A 16,778-nucleotide genomic window follows, 5' to 3' on the forward strand; every position below is an offset into this window, starting at 1 on the left:
AACAGAGTTCAAACAGAAAAACAGAGAGTAAACACCAAGATGGCACAGATACTAGAATTATGACATGGGCACCTGGGTGGCTCAATTGGTTAAGCATCTGACTCTTGGTTTTGGCTCAGATCATGACCTCTCAGTTTGTGGGTTTGAGCCCCATGTCAGGCTCTGCGCTGACAGTGTAGAGCCTGCTTGGGATTCTCTGCCCCTCCCCTGTTCTCTTTCTCCCTCTCAAAAATAAATAAACTTAAAAATTATGACAGATTTTAAAGCATCCAATATAAAAATTCTTTAATGAACAATTGTGAACATATGTGAAACTTAGAAAAACATAGATGTAAATGAGGAAGAAATGGAAATTTTAAAACTAAAACTGTAGTAACAAATGAAAACTTTGATAGGCTCAACAACAAAATAAAGAAGAGAGAGGAAAGAATCAGTGATCTAGAAGATAGAGCATATTACTAACTACATTCAATTTAAATGCACTATTTATTTCAGTTAAAAGACCAAGATCAACAGAGAGTGGATTAAGCACCATAGCCCAACTATGTCCTGTTTACAAAAAAGTGACTTCAAAGATAATAATATATGTAAGTCGAAAGTAAAAGGATGGAAAAAGATATGCCATGCAAATATTAAAGCAGGAGTGAATTATGATATCATTAGAAAAATAAACTTAAGAGGCGCCTGTGTGGCTAGTCAATTGAGTGTCTGACTCCTGATTTCGGCTTGGGTCATGATCATGGTTCTTGGGTTCAAGCCCCGCATCATGCTCTGCACTGACAGTGTGGAGCCTGCTTGGGATTTTGTCTCTCTCTCCTCTGCTCTACGCCTCCCCAGCTTATGTGCTTTCTCTCTAAATAAATAAATACATAAATAAACCTTAAAAAAAGAAAGAAAGAAAAATAAACTTAAGAACAAACACAACTACCAGGGCTAGAGAGAGACACTATACAATGATAGGTGAATCTACTAAGAAGACTTAGCAATCCTAAATGGGTGTGTACCATACAACAGAGCTATAAAATATGTGAAATAAAAACAAACTGATCTAAAAAGACAGACAAATCCACAAATAGAGCTGGAGATCTTAATTCCCCTCTATCTACAATTGATAGAACAACTATACAAAACTGACAGTAACGACATTGTCAACCATCAGGATATACTTAACATCAGAGGATAATATTATATTCCTATTATGTTAACTATATACCATTTCCAAAAGTACTGTTTTTCCTTTTGAAGATTTAATGGTAATGGAGTATGTTTCGGTAAGTTATAAAATGTATCAGATTTGCTAGCAAGAGAAACTGCCCTAGATTTTAAATGCTTGACTTTGCAGATTAACGTTAGACTCCTGCGACCTCTAACAAATTCATTCGAGTTCAAAGTTCTTCGTAGCTAAGTCAAAAGATGTTATCTCCGACAAATGGCCAACAATGAAAAAATTCTCAATATTATTCGTCAGAGAAATACAAGTCACACCCACAATGAGTTACTATCTCATACCCATTTGGATGACTCCTATCAAAGAAAGAAAGAAAATAACAAGTGTTGCCAAGTATATGGGCAAATTGGAATCCTTGTGCACTGGTGGTGGGAATGTAAATGGTACAACCACTGAGGAAAACAGTAGGGTGGCTCCTCAGAAATTAAACATAGAACTACCCTGTGATTCATCAATCCCGCTTCTGAGTATATATCCAAAAGAATTGAAAGAATTTGCACACCCATATTCATAGTAGCCAAGAGGGGGAAGCAACTCATATGTCCATTATTGGATGAGTGGATAAACAAAATGTGGTATATAGATACAGTGGAATATTATTCAGTTCTTAAAAGGAAGGAAATCTGTCACATGCTGTAACATGGATGAATCTGGAAGACATTATGCAAAGTGAAATAAGCCAGTCACAAAAACAAGTACTATATGATTCCATTGTATTAGGTGTCTGAAACAGTCAGATTTATACAAAAAGAATATAAATGGTAGTTTTCAGAAGATGAGGGGTGGGGAGGGGAAAGAATTGTTTAGTGAGTATAGAATTTCTGTTTTACAAGATAAAGTTCTGGAGATATGTTTCACAACCATGTAAATCTACTTAACACTTGAACTATACACTTAAAAAATTGTTAAGATTGGGGGGCACCTGGCTCAGCTGATGGAGCATATAACTCTTGATCTTGGGGTTGTAAGTTTGAGTCTCATGTTTAAAAAATTGTTAACATTGTAAATTTGATGTTATGCATTTTTTATTATAATTTTTAAAAACAGATGTCCTCTCTTAATTCTAATGTATACTAACTTAAGAAACCAAGCCAGAAGTCCTTAAGTCAGTGTGTAGAACAGTACCACTGTTGTTGGATGAAGTGTTGTTCTATGAGTGTCAATTAGGTCAAGCTGTTTGATAGTGCTGTTTGGGTCATCTTTGTCCTTACTGATCATCTGCCCACTTCTTCTATCAATTATTCAGAACGTTGTGGGCCTCCAAGTATAATAATGGATTTGTCTATTTTTCCTTATGATTTGATTCATGTCTGGCATTTAAGGAACAAGACAAACTGAAAAAAAGAACCCAACCCCGACTTTTAAATACAGGGAACAAACTGGTGGTTGCCAGAGGAGAGGTGGGGGGAGAGGGGGGTGAAATAGATAATAGAGATTAATGATGAACACTATAGTGTATAGAATTGTTGAACCATTATGTTGTACACCTATTCATTTTTGACTTATGTATTTTGAATATTTGTTGTTAGGTGCATACACATTATGGGATTTTTTTTGGAGAATCAACCCTTTGTCCCTCTATATCCTTAATAATCTCCCTGTGCTTAAGCCGTCTTTGTTCAAAATGAATGTAGTTACTCCAGCTTTGTCTTGGTTTTTGTTTACATGGTATATATTTCTTCATCACTTTACTTTTAACATCTATTTATTTTTAAAATAGCTTTTGCTTTTGAAAGCATATAAAGTTGAATGTCTGTGTTTTGTTTACATTTAGTTTATTATATTTCATACATCTATCTTTTTACATTGTGGTAGAGATTTTTATAGTATGTGTGTATACTCTTAAATTTTTTACATTATAGGGGGCCCCTTGACATTTTACATTAGTACTTTAAAACTACATTAAACGTGTATTATCTAAAGGTTCTGCCTTTTCTGATCCAAATCTGCATTCCAAATGGAAATGAAAACCTAACAAAATCCATGGTTTTTAGAAAAATCTGTTGTATTTCTCTCATGACATGTTTGGAAGTGAATTAAAAAGAAACTTTTATCTTAAATTTCACTATATTAAAATAAGTAATTCAGCTGTTACCAGAGCTGTTCATTCTTTTCCATTTCTAACTCTACAAGTAGGAAACGAGCTTTTTTTCACAGTGCTTTTCTTAATAGACAGTATTGTATTAGTTTCAGGTGTACAATATAATGGTTCAGCAATTTCTATACATTACTCAGTGCTCATCAAGATAAGTGCACTCTTAATCTCTATTATCTATTTCATCTATCTCCCCACCCACCTCTCCTGTGGCAACCACCAGTTTGTCCTCTGTATTTAAAAGTGTAGGGGTGGGTTGTCTATTATTTTCAGTTTGTCTTGTTTCTTAAATGCCATGCATGACTGAAATCATATGGTATTTGTCTTTCTCTGACTTATTTTACTTAGCATATACCCTCTACATCCATCCATGTTGTTGTATATGGCAAGATCTCATTCTTTTTTGATGGCTCAGTAATAATCATTGTGTATGTGTGTATGCCACATTTTAATCCATTCATTTGTGGATGACCAGTTGGGTTGTTTCCATGTCTTGGCTATTGTTAAGTAACACTGTGATAAACATAGAGGTACATATGTATTTTCAAATTGGTGATTTCATTTTCTTTGGTTAAATACCCAGTAGTGTAATTACTGGGATCATATAGTAATTCTATTTTTAGTTTTTGAGGCACCTCCTACTGTTTTCCACAGTGGCTGCACCAATTTGCATTCCCACCAGTGGTGCATGAGGGTCCCTTTTTTTCCACGTTTTCACCAATACTTAATCATTTCTTTTCTTTTCTTTCTTTCTTTCTTTCTTTCTTTCTTTCTTTCTTTCTTTCTTTCTTTCTTTTCTTTCTTTTCTTTCTTTTCTTTCTTTTCTTTCTTTTCTTTCTTTTCTTCCTTCCTTCCTTCCTTCCTTCCTTCCTTCCTTCCTTCCTTCCTTTCTTTCTTTCTTTCTTTCTTTCTTTCTTTCTTTCTTTCTTTCATCATCCTGACGGACATAAGGTGATAACTCATTGTGGTTTTCAGTTGCATTTCCCTGATAATTGATGATGTTGAGCATCTTTTCACGTGTCTGTTGGCTATCTGTATGTCTTTGGGGAAAATGTCTATTCATGCCTTCTGCCCATTTTAATTGGATTGTTGTTGTTTTCCATGTTGAGTTGTAGAAGTTCTTTATATATTTTGAATATTAACCCTTTATTGAATATATCATTTGCAGATATCTTCTCCCATGTAGTAGGTTGCTTTTTTATTTTGTTGATGGTTTCCTTCACTTTGTGAAAGCTTTTTTTTAATTTTGGTTTAGTCCCAATAGTTTAATTTTGCTTTTGTTTTCCTTGCCTGAGGAATCCTATCTAGAAAAGCATTTCTGTGACGATGTCAAAGAAATTACTGCCTATGTTTTCTTCTAGGATTTTTACAGTTTTCAGATCTCACATTTAGGTCTTTAATCCATTTTGAGTTTATTTTTGTGTATGGTATAAAAAAGTGGTCCAGTTTTAATGTTTTGCATGTAGCCATCCAGTTTTTCTGACACCATTTGTTAAAGAGACTGTCTTTTCCCTGTTGTGTATTCTTGCTTTCTTTATTTTAGATTGACCATGTAAATGTGGGTTTATTTCTGGGCTCTGTATTCTGTTCCATTGATCTCTGTGTTTATTTTTGTGCCAGTGCCATATTGTTTTGATTACTACTACTTTGTAGTAATTCTTGAAATCAGGGATTGTTATACCTCTAGCTTTGTTCTTCTTTTTCGAGGTTGTTTTAGCTATTCTGGGTCTTTTCTGGTCCCATACAAATTTTAGTATTACTTGTTCTACTTCTGTAAAAAAAAAATTGCTATTTTGATAGGGATTATGTTAAATCTTTAGATTGGTTTGGGTAGAATGGACATTTTAACAGTATTGATTCTCCAAATCCATGAGCATGTAATCATTTTCAGTTTATTTCATCAGTGTTTTATAGTTCTCAGAGTATGGGTCTTCCACTTCTTTGGTTACGTATATTCCTAGGTACTTTATTAATTTCTCTTTCTGCTACTTCATTATTAGTGCATAGAAATGCAATGGATATCTGTAGATTCAATTTGTGTCCTGTGACTTTACTGAATTCATCGATCAGTTCTCGTAGTTTCTTGGTGGAGTCTTTAGGGTTTTCTATATATAGTATTATGTCATTTGCAAAAAGTAAAAGTTTTATTTCTTCCTTAACAATGTGGATGCCTTTTATTTCTTTTTTTCTTGCCTGATTACTGTGGGTAGGACTTCCAGTACTATATTAAATAAAAGTTTCGACATTGGACAGTCATCTTGTTCCTAATTGTATGTGAAAAGCTCTGTTTCTCACTATTGAATATGATGTTAACTGTGGGTTTTTCATATATGACTTTTTGTAATGTTGATATATGTTCCCTCTAAACTTTGTTGAAAGTTTTCATTATGAATGGATATTATACTTTGTGAGATGCTTTTGCTGAATCTATTGAAAAGATCATCTGGTTTTTACCCTTTCCCTTATTAATATGATGTATCATGTTGATTGATTATGAATATTGAACCACCCTTGCATCCCAGGAATTAATCCCACTTGATAATGGTGAATAATGAATTTTTTAAATGTATAATTGGATTTGGTTTGCTAATATTTTGTTGAGGGCTTGTGCATCTATGTTCATCAGAGATACTGGTCAGTAGTTCTCTTTTTTGGTAGTGTTTTTAGCTGGTTTTGGTATCAGGGTAATGCTGGCCTCGTAGAGTGAATTTGGAAGCTTTCCTTCCACATCTACTTTTTGGAATAGTTTGAGTAGAATAGGTATTAATTTTTCTTTAAAGTTTTGGAAAAATTCACCAGAGAAGCCATCCAGTCCTAGACTTCTGTTTGTTGGGAGATTTTTGATTACTGACTCAATGTCATTGCTAATAATCTGTCTGTTCTAATTTTTTGTTTCTGCTTCAGTTTTAGAAGGTTATATATTTCTAGGAATTTATCCATTTCTTCTAAGTTGTCAAATTTGTTGGCATACATTTTTTCATAATCTCTCATAATCCTTTGTATTTCTGTGGTGGTTGTTATTTCTCCTCCATTTTGATTTTATTTATTTGAGTCTTCTTTTTTTCTTGGTGAGTCTGGCTAAAGGATTATCAATTTTGTTTATCTTTTCAGAGAATCAGCTCCTAGTTTCATTGACCTGTTTTTTTTTTTTTTTTTTTTTTTGGTCCCTACTTCATTTATGTTTGCTTTAGTCTTTATGATATCCTTCCTTCGACTTGTTTTCAGTTTTGTTTCTTCTTTTTCTAGCTCCTTGAAGTGTGAGGTTAGGTAACTTATTTGAGATTTTTTCTTGCTTCTTAAGTAGGCCCGTATTGCTATAATTATCCCTCTTAGAACAACTTTTGTTGCTTCCCAAAGATTTGTTTGTTTGTTTGTTCATTTTTGGAGGGAGAGTGCATGAGTGGGGGAGGAAGTGGGGGGGGGGGGTAGAGAATCTTAATCAGGCCCCATGCACAACATGGAGCCTGACGTAGGGCTCAATTCCACAACCCTGGAATAATGACCTGAGCAGAAATCAAGAGTCAGATGCTCAACTGGCTGAGCCACCCAGGAGCCCCTGGACTGTTGTGTTTTCATTTTTATTTGTCTCTGTGTAGTTTTGATTTCCCCTTTGATATCTAGGTGACCTATTCATTGTTATTTAGCCTCTATTTATTTGTGACAAACTTAAACTTTGCCAGTATTAAAAGAAATAGTATGGTATTGCATCTAGAGAGTGTTAATGAAATGTGGAAAAGAAAATAATTATTTTAGTAAAAACTACCTTCAAAGTCACACAGAGTTGCAGATTAACCTTAAAGTCATCTTTTAATTTAGTGACACAATTTAAAAAGTTATAAAATGATTGTTAGATTGTTCATTTTATGAAGTAAGCAAGCAAACAGCTTTACTATGATATTTGATATTTAAGTGATTTATGCAGTAAAAGAAAAAAATGCACCCAAATCTAAGAAATTCCTACTACTTGGTCGTAATAAACTTGGATTTTCCCTTTTATTCTAAAATAAGTGACATGGGGCACCTGGCTGGCTCAGTCTGTAGCACATGCATCTCTCGATCTTGGGGTCATGAGTTTGAGCCTCACATTGGGCATAGAGCCTATTTTTAAAAAATAAATTAAAAAAATCATTAAAAAAAATAAGAGACATGGCTCTTCTAATTAATCTGTAGTTCTAATAACGTGTGTAAAAAAAAAATCCCCAGAATTATACATAGTCAAAGAAATACTTATGGATATATATATCAGATCATAAAGACAAAACTAGGTACTTTTAATTAAAAAACATAGATTTATTTACATATGAAGTAGAGCATCAGTTTTCTTAAATCGCTTATATCTTTCCTTTTTGAAGTTGAATTATGTGTTTATTCATTCTAATTTTACAAAATAGTCATGTAGTTTGGGGGGAAGTAAAAGCTGCCTGGTTCATCCATTGCGGTATAGGACCTACATTCAGATCTAGTTCAGGACATGTTCTGTTTTGAGTATGTAATTGTAGAATTCAGCAGTTGATATAAATTATGCAATGAGGTAATTTATTGTCTTAGAGTATCTTTTGTGGGCACACACTGAGTTGCTGTAAAGCAAGAAATCTATAAGTTCTATCCTGTTCATCAGAAGTTGAGCTTTAAAAAAATGTTCAAATATTATGATAAAAGTGACCAGTCTCAAAGATATGTCCTGTGGGATATTTGCTGTTTCTGTGTAAGATTTTATAAGGTTTTCAGATGCTTTTCATATTAATAAAATGAATATGGTCATAAGCCTGAATTTGCATAGCTTCTCTGAGGGAGCTTGGAGCATTATCAGTTAATCATAATTTCCTTTTATAATATTAAGGATTACCACTGTTTGTTTTGATATAGACCCATAGAAAAAACAACCAAGCAAGTAAAAATTAGAACCCATGTAAGATCACTTTTAAAAAAGTCATTATTACAGTTTCACTTTCGTACAGCTTCTAATTTTTTCTGTCTTTATAAAAAGTAGTCTGTGTTTATTAAGTGAAGTATTTAAAACAGAATAAACAGTTCATAAAAATAACAGCGTTATTGAGAAAAAATGCACATACCATTATAATACTCACTTAAAATATATATTCAAGGGTGCTTGGCTGACTAAATTGGAAGAGTGTGTGACTCTTGATCTTGGGGTTGTGAGTTTGAACTCCATGTTGGGTGTAGAGATTACTAAAACAATTTAAAAAATATTTAAAATATATATTCAGTGGTTTAATATATTCAGACAGTTGTACAGCCATCATAATCAATATTAGAACATTTTCATCCCTCAAATGAACCCCAGTACCCATTAGCATTGAGTCCTCATTTCTCTCCAACCCAACCCCCAACAATAGGCAACCACCAATCTCCTCTGAAAATTTCATATACATGTAATCATGCAATATGTGGTCCTTTGAGACTAGTGTTGTTCACTCAGCGTATTGTTTTCAAGGCTATTCTGTGTTACAGCATGTATCAATACTTCATTTCTTTTTATTACTAAATATTCTGTTGTGTAGATATATCACATTTTATTTTTCTCTTCTTTGGTTGATGAGCATTTTTGTCATTTCCACTTTTTGACTATCATAAATATTTCTATAGACGTTCATGAATGTGCCCTTGTTTTAAAAATCAGATCTTGCAAATCATAGTTCTATTCTCAAATATCACTTTCATTCCTTGAAAATAATCTATTAATCATTGTCTAGAATATGATGTAAACTTGGCTAATAAATTCTTTCAGTTTTAAGAAATAGAGACAGTGGTGGCTAAATAGATGCTTGATCACTGTTTGTTTCTAATATAAAGTAAACTGTTAAATTCATTATATTTGTTTCTTGTTTTAATAAAATAGATATTTGGTGCTTGAAAAACTGAAGAAAGAAGAAGCTGACCGAATTCATATATTCAGTTCTTTTTTCTATAAACGCCTTAATCAGAGAGAAAGAAGAAATCTACATGAAACAACTAATCTGTCGTAAGTCAAAATCTGAAAATGTTTAATAGATCTGTAGTAAGTCTCTCAAGTTTAATTTAATTAAAAAAGTACTTAATTTATATTGCGGCAATATCTTTTAATTCTGTTGTCAATTCATAGTCCTCTAAAGCCTCAAGAATACCTGGAATTCAATAAAGATTATTGGTCCAATATCTAAATCAATATTTCCCAAATATGCCTGATAGTTTAAAAAAAAAAATTACTTGGATACTTATTAAATACAGATGGCTTTGCTTTACCCTAGATGTTCCATTCATAATATTTAAGAGAGCAACCTGTGAATCTGTACTTTTTTTTCTTTAGAAGATTTTTTTTTTTTTAATGTTTATTTATTTTGAGAGAGAGCAAAAGAAGGAGAGAAAGAATCTCAAGCGCTAAGAGCACAGAGTCCAACATGGGGCCAAATCTCATTAACAGTGAGATCACGACCAGAGCCCAAAGTAAGAGTCAGGCACTCAACCGACTAAGCCACCCAGGCACCCTGAATCTGTACTTTTAATAAGTTATTTGGATAATTGTGCTCAGACAAGTTAAGGAAATGCTGTTCTATATATTAAGCTCCAGTTTGTTTATAATTCCTTTCCACATACTGATTACGTCCAGCTCTAATATGTACTGATAATTGGTCAAAAGATATATACAGAGTGTCCTAAGTTCTGTCAAATGTCTTGAATTGATGGCTGCTGTGCATAATAATATTTCATATTGTTTCAGTGATTTCCTAATTTTAGATCTTAGAGTTGATGAGAGTGATTGGTTAGACCAATGTTCATAGTCTTTTTTATTTCATCTACCGTAATGCTCACTTTTCCTGCTCTCTTCTCTTCAGGTCATGGTCTGATACACTTCTCAATATAGTTGCTAGTATGTAGTAATATAAATGGTAGCACTGGTTCACCTAGTAAGTAGTAGCAGGAATTAAATCTTGCAGATTCAGTAATGAGCAGTTTCACATCTTCCTGGGTCCATCTGAGATGTTCTGTTTTCTTTTCCCAGCTTGTTAAATCATCTTACACAATTGTTTTCTTTGTTAACATCATAGCCTTCATAATTTTAAATGGCTGCATATAAGCTGAAGCACTGGAAACACTTCAGAAGCTTGATAGTTTATCTCTTGTCTTACAGAATACAGCAAAAGCGACATGGGAGAGTAAAAACATGGACCCGGCATGTAGACATTTTTGAGAAGGATTTTATTTTTGTACCCCTTAATGAAGCGTGAGTAAGAATTTTCTTTATGTAAATATGAAAACGTGTTATTTTTAGAAAACGTGTTTATAAGGTGAAGAACTTACTCATTTTAAACTTCTTTCTGAAATTTGTTGTATATGTCCATATTATACTGCTTATTTTATGAAAATACAGTTTTCCAGTGAATCATTTAAGACATTGTATTTTATAAACACTGGCAAGAGATTTTTCTAATTTTAAAAAGGTTTTATGTGTCCATGTAGAATAACGTCAATTTTAAAAAGTGGCACTTGTGGTCTACCAAACAGCCTGTGAGAAGGCTTCCTTATAGAGAGTAATGACTAGGTCACATAGAAGATTTTGTATCTTTACTTTAAAAAACACTTTGACTCTTAACCAAAAAAAAGAAAAGATGACTAGATTTATGTAATTTACTTAAATTGAAAACCATGCTGACTACTTGAAGCTATTTTCTAAATAAATGGAGGTGGTTAAATATTTTATGTTATTCTCCCACAGTGACCAGAGAGGCATTGATGTGTAGGATCAGAGTGTAGACTTGAGAGTTTTTATATTTCATTTTTCTGTTCTCCTGTGCCTTCCAGCCAAAATCCCCTAGGAATGCACCTGTAGTTGGACAGCTTGGATTTGTTCCTTGCATCAAGGACCACACACCATGGGCAACCATGGAGCCTCTAAGTAAAAGTGTGTTTGAAATAGCCTCTAACACAATTTGGGCTTTGGTTTGGTCATGTGGGGAAAGGTGTAAGGAAGCAGTTGTTTGCTTGGGTAAAAAAGTGGCATTTACCTATTTAGCAAAAAGGGGGAGTATTTGGTATTCACTTGGTTGTGCTGTGACCTAGTTTGTCTCTGCTTAGACAAATTGAGAAATGGCCTTGCATTGTCTCAATTTATTATGGTTGTGGAGTAAGTTTGTCTGAAGTTGATATTCAATAAGATTGTTTATGTCTAATAAGCCTAAGTGTGCCAGACTAGCTTCTGAATGTGTTCTCTTTTTTTCTCACTATGAAAAACAAATGCAGTCAGTAGTATAATGAAATTCTGTTTAAAATCATACGTTAATCATGAGACCTGTCGTTTCTAATGAGTGCAGCCACAGATAGGTATCTGTTTTTTGCTGTTTTATTTTTAATTTTCTTGGTGGTGGTAGTTTTTTTAAAGTGTGTAAGCTAATCCATCTTAAGTGAAATTAATTGTTCTAGCCTCTTCTCCCACTGGTGATTTAAGGTCAATGTAGCTGCTATTAAAAGGGATCATAAAAGCAAAACCCTGTCTCTTAGAGGTTGAAAATTACCTCAGATGTGTCTGATTCAACCTTATCCTTTCAGCTAGGTGAAGAAAGAATTTTTCTTAGTTTTTAGGTATACAACAGAAAATTTATAGTTTATATGTATTGTCATACCTAAGAAATGTTAAAAACTATGATGGACTTAGGTTATACCTTTAGGTTGGGAATTAGTATGATACCATATTAATTTTCAAAACACATTTTTTCACATTTAACTTTTCTGACATTGAGATGTGATTTACAGTCAACTATGTCTTGGAGTTAAGGAAGGGAGAAGGATGGTGTGTTGCTCTTTGTACTACGCCAGCCCGATCTAAGTCCCTAGGATACTGAGGATTAATACTTAAGAACAGGGAGAAGCATTCCTCCATCTTGCCTTTATAATGCTGAGGATGAAGCCAGGCTCTGTCACCCTGTTTTTAATGCAATCTGATGAAGAGACATTGTTTCTTAGTATTACCCTGGGGAAACTTAACATTTTGTAAAAATGAGAATGTAGAATAACTTCTGTTTATGTCAAGTTAAGCATTTTTCCTCTCAGCAAATACCTATTGAACACCTACTATATGACAAACGCTGTACTCAGCTAATAAGTTCTCTGACATCTATAGCATGTAACACTGTCTAGCAAATGGTAAGTTAATAAAATTCCTTTTTAGATTAATATTAGTCAATGTTAGCTGTATAGCTCTTTACTCATGGCTTATAACCTATTATTGGAAACTGTGATACCTGAATTCAGCTATATCACGAGCACCCACCTGATAGCTGGAACTCTACTAATATTTGAAGTTTTCTAATAATGCTTACAGTAGAAATGCTATTTCCATTTAGTATATATACATTTCAGTATAGTATAAGACAAAGAACTATTTAATATTTTCAATATTAAGCAATTCCTAATCTTATTCTTAAGAAAAACATAGTAAAAGTCTTTTAAAAGCTACATATGTGCAATATTTAGAAAGTGTTCAAAATTATAGTCTAATTAGACTTCTGAAAACATTTTAATCTTGAGGCTAGTTTTCTATCCTTTGACATAAATAGGTCAAGAAACAAAGGTAAATGGAAACGGTGAATTACAGTGATCGGAGTTATATTTTATTAAGTTGCCTAGAAATAAGAATGAATTTTTCATTCAAAAGAATAAAGATACAAAGGATTGTTTGCAAAATAGAATGCAGGCTACATAATTCTGAACAAAATATGTTATTTTTGAGTAGATATTGCAGTCTATTAGTGATCATATAAAACATAAGGGAATCTTAAAAATTGAACATTCTTAATAAGTTTGTTGGCAAAGGCTTTAGAAAAAATATTTCAATTGATATTGCCAAATATAATAGGCTCTTCTAATAAATAATGTATTCAGTAGTTTCATTTGTTTTTTACAGTGCACACTGGTTTTTGGCTGTTGTTTGTTTCCCTGGTTTGGAAAAACCAAAGTATGAACCTAATCCTCATTACCATGAAAATACAGTCATGCAAAAATGTTCAACTGTAGAGGACAGTTGTATTTCTTCTCCTTCAGCCAGTGAAATGGACAGTTCACAAAATTCTTCTGCCAAGCCTGTAATTAAGAAGATGCTAAACAAAAAACATTGCATAGCTGGAATTGATTCAAGTGCTGAACAGGAAGAAAGTGACCCTCATTCTCGGAGAAACATAGGCAGTATGAAATGTAGTCTGAAAAAAATAAATCATACTGCAAGTGAAAATGAAGAACCGAATAAAGGAGAATCCACATGCCAGAAAGTTGTTGATAGGATTAAAAACGAAAATGGCCTACAGAATGAATATTTAAATTCTATGCACCATACAGGTATGTTTCTGAATATTTTGAAAGAATGAAGGAATTCAGAATAAACTGGATTTCTTGTACATAAGATTAAGATTTTAGGGCACACTTTTTTTTTTAAAGTCATGTTTATTGACATGACTTGCTTACAATAACATTTGCCCATTTTTAAGTATAGCCCAGTGAGCTTTGATAAATATGTACAGTCATGTAATCTCTATAGCAATCAAGATTTAGAATCTTTCCATCACTCTAAGAAATTCCCTTGTGGCTTTCCACACCTCATAAAACGTTTAAAAATTGTGCTATAAGGTCTACATTTTTCATTTATAACAACTTAGTTTTATTCTTATTTTATAGGAAATTTGTGTATTTGGCAGAAACAGTATTTGGACAGTCTTAGATCTTTAAGATAAATTCGTTCATTTGTAATTTACAGATGGGCAAATAGAGATCAAATAATTAGAGTCAGAAAATAAAGCTTTTTCCTCCAAAATAGTTGTTGACATTCCAATTAAAGGTTAGTTCCTTATTCCTCACTCTCTCCTTCATGGTTCTTTGTGGGAAGAAGGGCACTGCTCCAACTTCTGCTTTTTTATTTTCCTTCAATTTTGTTGAATCAGTATTTTTTCCTTGAATTGGTTCTATATTTCTTGCACTTTTAGAGAAATCTAAAGTTTCTCTGCCAGTACTTAAATTTCATATCAAATCATTTAATTTTCTCTCCAACCCAAAAGTAAAATAGTTACTTGATAAAATCCATAATATGCTAATGATATGTGCCTTCCTTATTAAACTGTGAGTAAATCTAATATGTTTTCTTTGGAGGAAAAAAGAATAAGGCATAGAAGAGGTTACATGAATTCAGAAAGAACCTATCAAAAATTAAGAATGCTGAACATTGTCTTGGTACTTTTACCACTTTATTTTAGTAACTCAGCTAGTGTTGAGTTTTGTAAGAATATTTTTTATTTGTTTGACACATTTTCTGCTTGGGTAAAATAAAAAAAAGAGGCAACGAATAGTCATATTAAAGATTAATTACTGGGGCACCTGGGTGGCTTAGTCAGTTAAGTTTCTGATTTCGGCTCAGGTCATGATCTCGCAATTTGTGAGTTCGAGCCCTGTATTGGGCTCTGTGCTGATAGTGCAGAGCCTGCTTGGGATTCTCTCTCCCTCTCTCTCTGCCCCTCCCCCGCTCCTGCTCGCTTGATCGCTCGCTCTCCCTCTCTCTCTCTCAAAAAAATAAACATTAAAAATTTTTTTTTAAAGATTACCATTTTGTCACTCTTAAGACCAAGTGTGCATGGTTTCTCATTCCCTTTAAAACAGTCTTACCAATTAGCACATGAAAAGGTGATGGAGATAATTAGACATAAAAGAAGTGTAAATCACAACTATAATGAGCTACTTCTTCATATCACACTAGTATGGCTACAATTAAAAAGTCAGATACTAACATGTGGGTGAGGATGTGGAGAAATCAGAATCCCTCATATGTTACTGGTGGAAATGTAAAATGGTACAGCTGCTTTCTTTGGAAGACAGCTGGATAGTTCCTCAAAAAATTAAATGTAGGGTGCCTGAGCGGTTCAGTCAGTTAAGCAACCAACTCTTGATTTCAGTTCAGGTCATGATCTCAACGGTTTATGAGTTCAAGCCCTGCATCAGGCTCTGTGCCTACAGTGCAGAGCCTGCTTGGGGTTCTCTCTCGCCCTCTCTCCCCCTCTCTGTACCTACCCTGCTTGCTCTCTCTCTCTCTCTCTCTCTCTCTCTCTCTCTCAGAATAAGTAAAGTTGAATTAAATGTAGAGTTAATATATGACCCAGCAATTTCATTCTTACTACATATATATCCAAGAGAAGTAAAAGCACACAAAAACTTGGACACGAATGTTCACAACAACTTTATAGTAGCCAAAATGTAGAAGCAACCCAAATGTCATCCACTGACAAATGGATAATCAATTAGTGATATATGTATCCAATGGAATGTTATTAGGTCATAAAAGGAATACTGCTACATGCTACAACATGGATGAGTCTTGAAACTATTGTGAAAATAGTCACAAAAGACCACATGTTATATGATACCATTTTCATGAACTCTCCCAAACAGGAAAATCTATGGGGTAGATTAGTGGCTGCTTGGGGCTAGTGTGGTGTGACAGACAGGAGTGTGAGGAGGAGGGAAATGATGGTTGAAGGGTACAGGGTTTCCTATTGAGATTTTAAAATTTACTGTGATGATAGTTGTACATATGTGTAAATATATCAAAAACAACTGAATTGTACTTTTTTTTTTGAGAACGTGCATGCGTACTAGCAGGGGAGGGCCAGAAAGAGAGGCTTAAACCACAAACCATGAGATCATGACCTGAGCTGAAACCAAGAGTCAGACCTTAACTGACTGAGCCACCCAGACACCCCCTGAATTGTACACTTTAAATGGCTGAATTGTATGATATGTGAATTAGATTTCCATAGAACTATTTTCTTTAAAGTTCTCCATTGATCAGTAATCTCATACACTGTAATGTGAATTCAAATTAGAAATTAATTAAAGTTTGGGGCACCTGGGTGGCTTATTCGGTTACACATCGACTTTTGGTTTCAGCTCAGGTCATGATCTCAGGGTTTGTTAGTTCAAGCCCCGCATCGGGTTCTGTGCTGACAGTGCGGAGCCTGCTTGGGATTCTCTGTCTCCCCCCAACCCTCTCTCCGCCCCTCCTCTGCTCCCTCTCTCAAAAAAATAAATATATACACTTTAAAAAATGAATTACAGTTCAAGACTTAAAGCAATGGGGCAAAGCCTAGGGCTTCATATGAGCATAACCCCAGAAATTCCTGGTAGCCCTTTCCTTCAAATTAATGTTCTAGTCAAGTAGTATCCAGTTAAATTTAAGTAAATACCCTCACAAATCCTAGTGGAGATCCAAGTGTAGAATCATGTGTTTGCCTTTCTAGTATTTGTTTATCCCCCCCTTTTTTTGTTTTTGTTTTGTTTTTAGTATGTGTGTAGCCATATCAAATGTATCTTCCTTAAGGGAAATTAATTTACTTTTGTTGGGTGTGATACCCTCATATTTTCTCTTCTTTTCAATGCTTGCCTTCATCCAGTGATGATAGTATCCCACAGTTTGAAAAATAGTAC

The 16,778-nt window shown here is 33.8% G+C and overlaps 1 protein-coding gene across 7 annotated transcripts in view; it reads left to right on the forward strand.

The window, feature by feature from the left end:
* The window catches only part of SENP6 (SUMO specific peptidase 6), a 117,410-nt gene that overhangs the window by 90,688 nt on the left and 9,944 nt on the right, over positions 1-16,778 (forward strand). For all 7 annotated transcript variants that reach the window (XM_006931853.5, XM_045057753.1, XM_045057755.1 and 4 more), the window contains 3 exons: positions 9,184-9,306; positions 10,453-10,545; positions 13,222-13,649. In XM_006931853.5, the coding sequence (XP_006931915.1) occupies positions 9,184-9,306; positions 10,453-10,545; positions 13,222-13,649 (644 nt within the window). The remainder of the gene's footprint in view (positions 1-9,183; positions 9,307-10,452; positions 10,546-13,221; positions 13,650-16,778) is intronic.

The sequence above is a fragment of the Felis catus genome, chromosome B2 (assembly GCF_018350175.1).
Source record: "Felis catus isolate Fca126 chromosome B2, F.catus_Fca126_mat1.0, whole genome shotgun sequence".
Classification (NCBI taxonomy): domain Eukaryota; kingdom Metazoa; phylum Chordata; class Mammalia; order Carnivora; family Felidae; genus Felis; species Felis catus.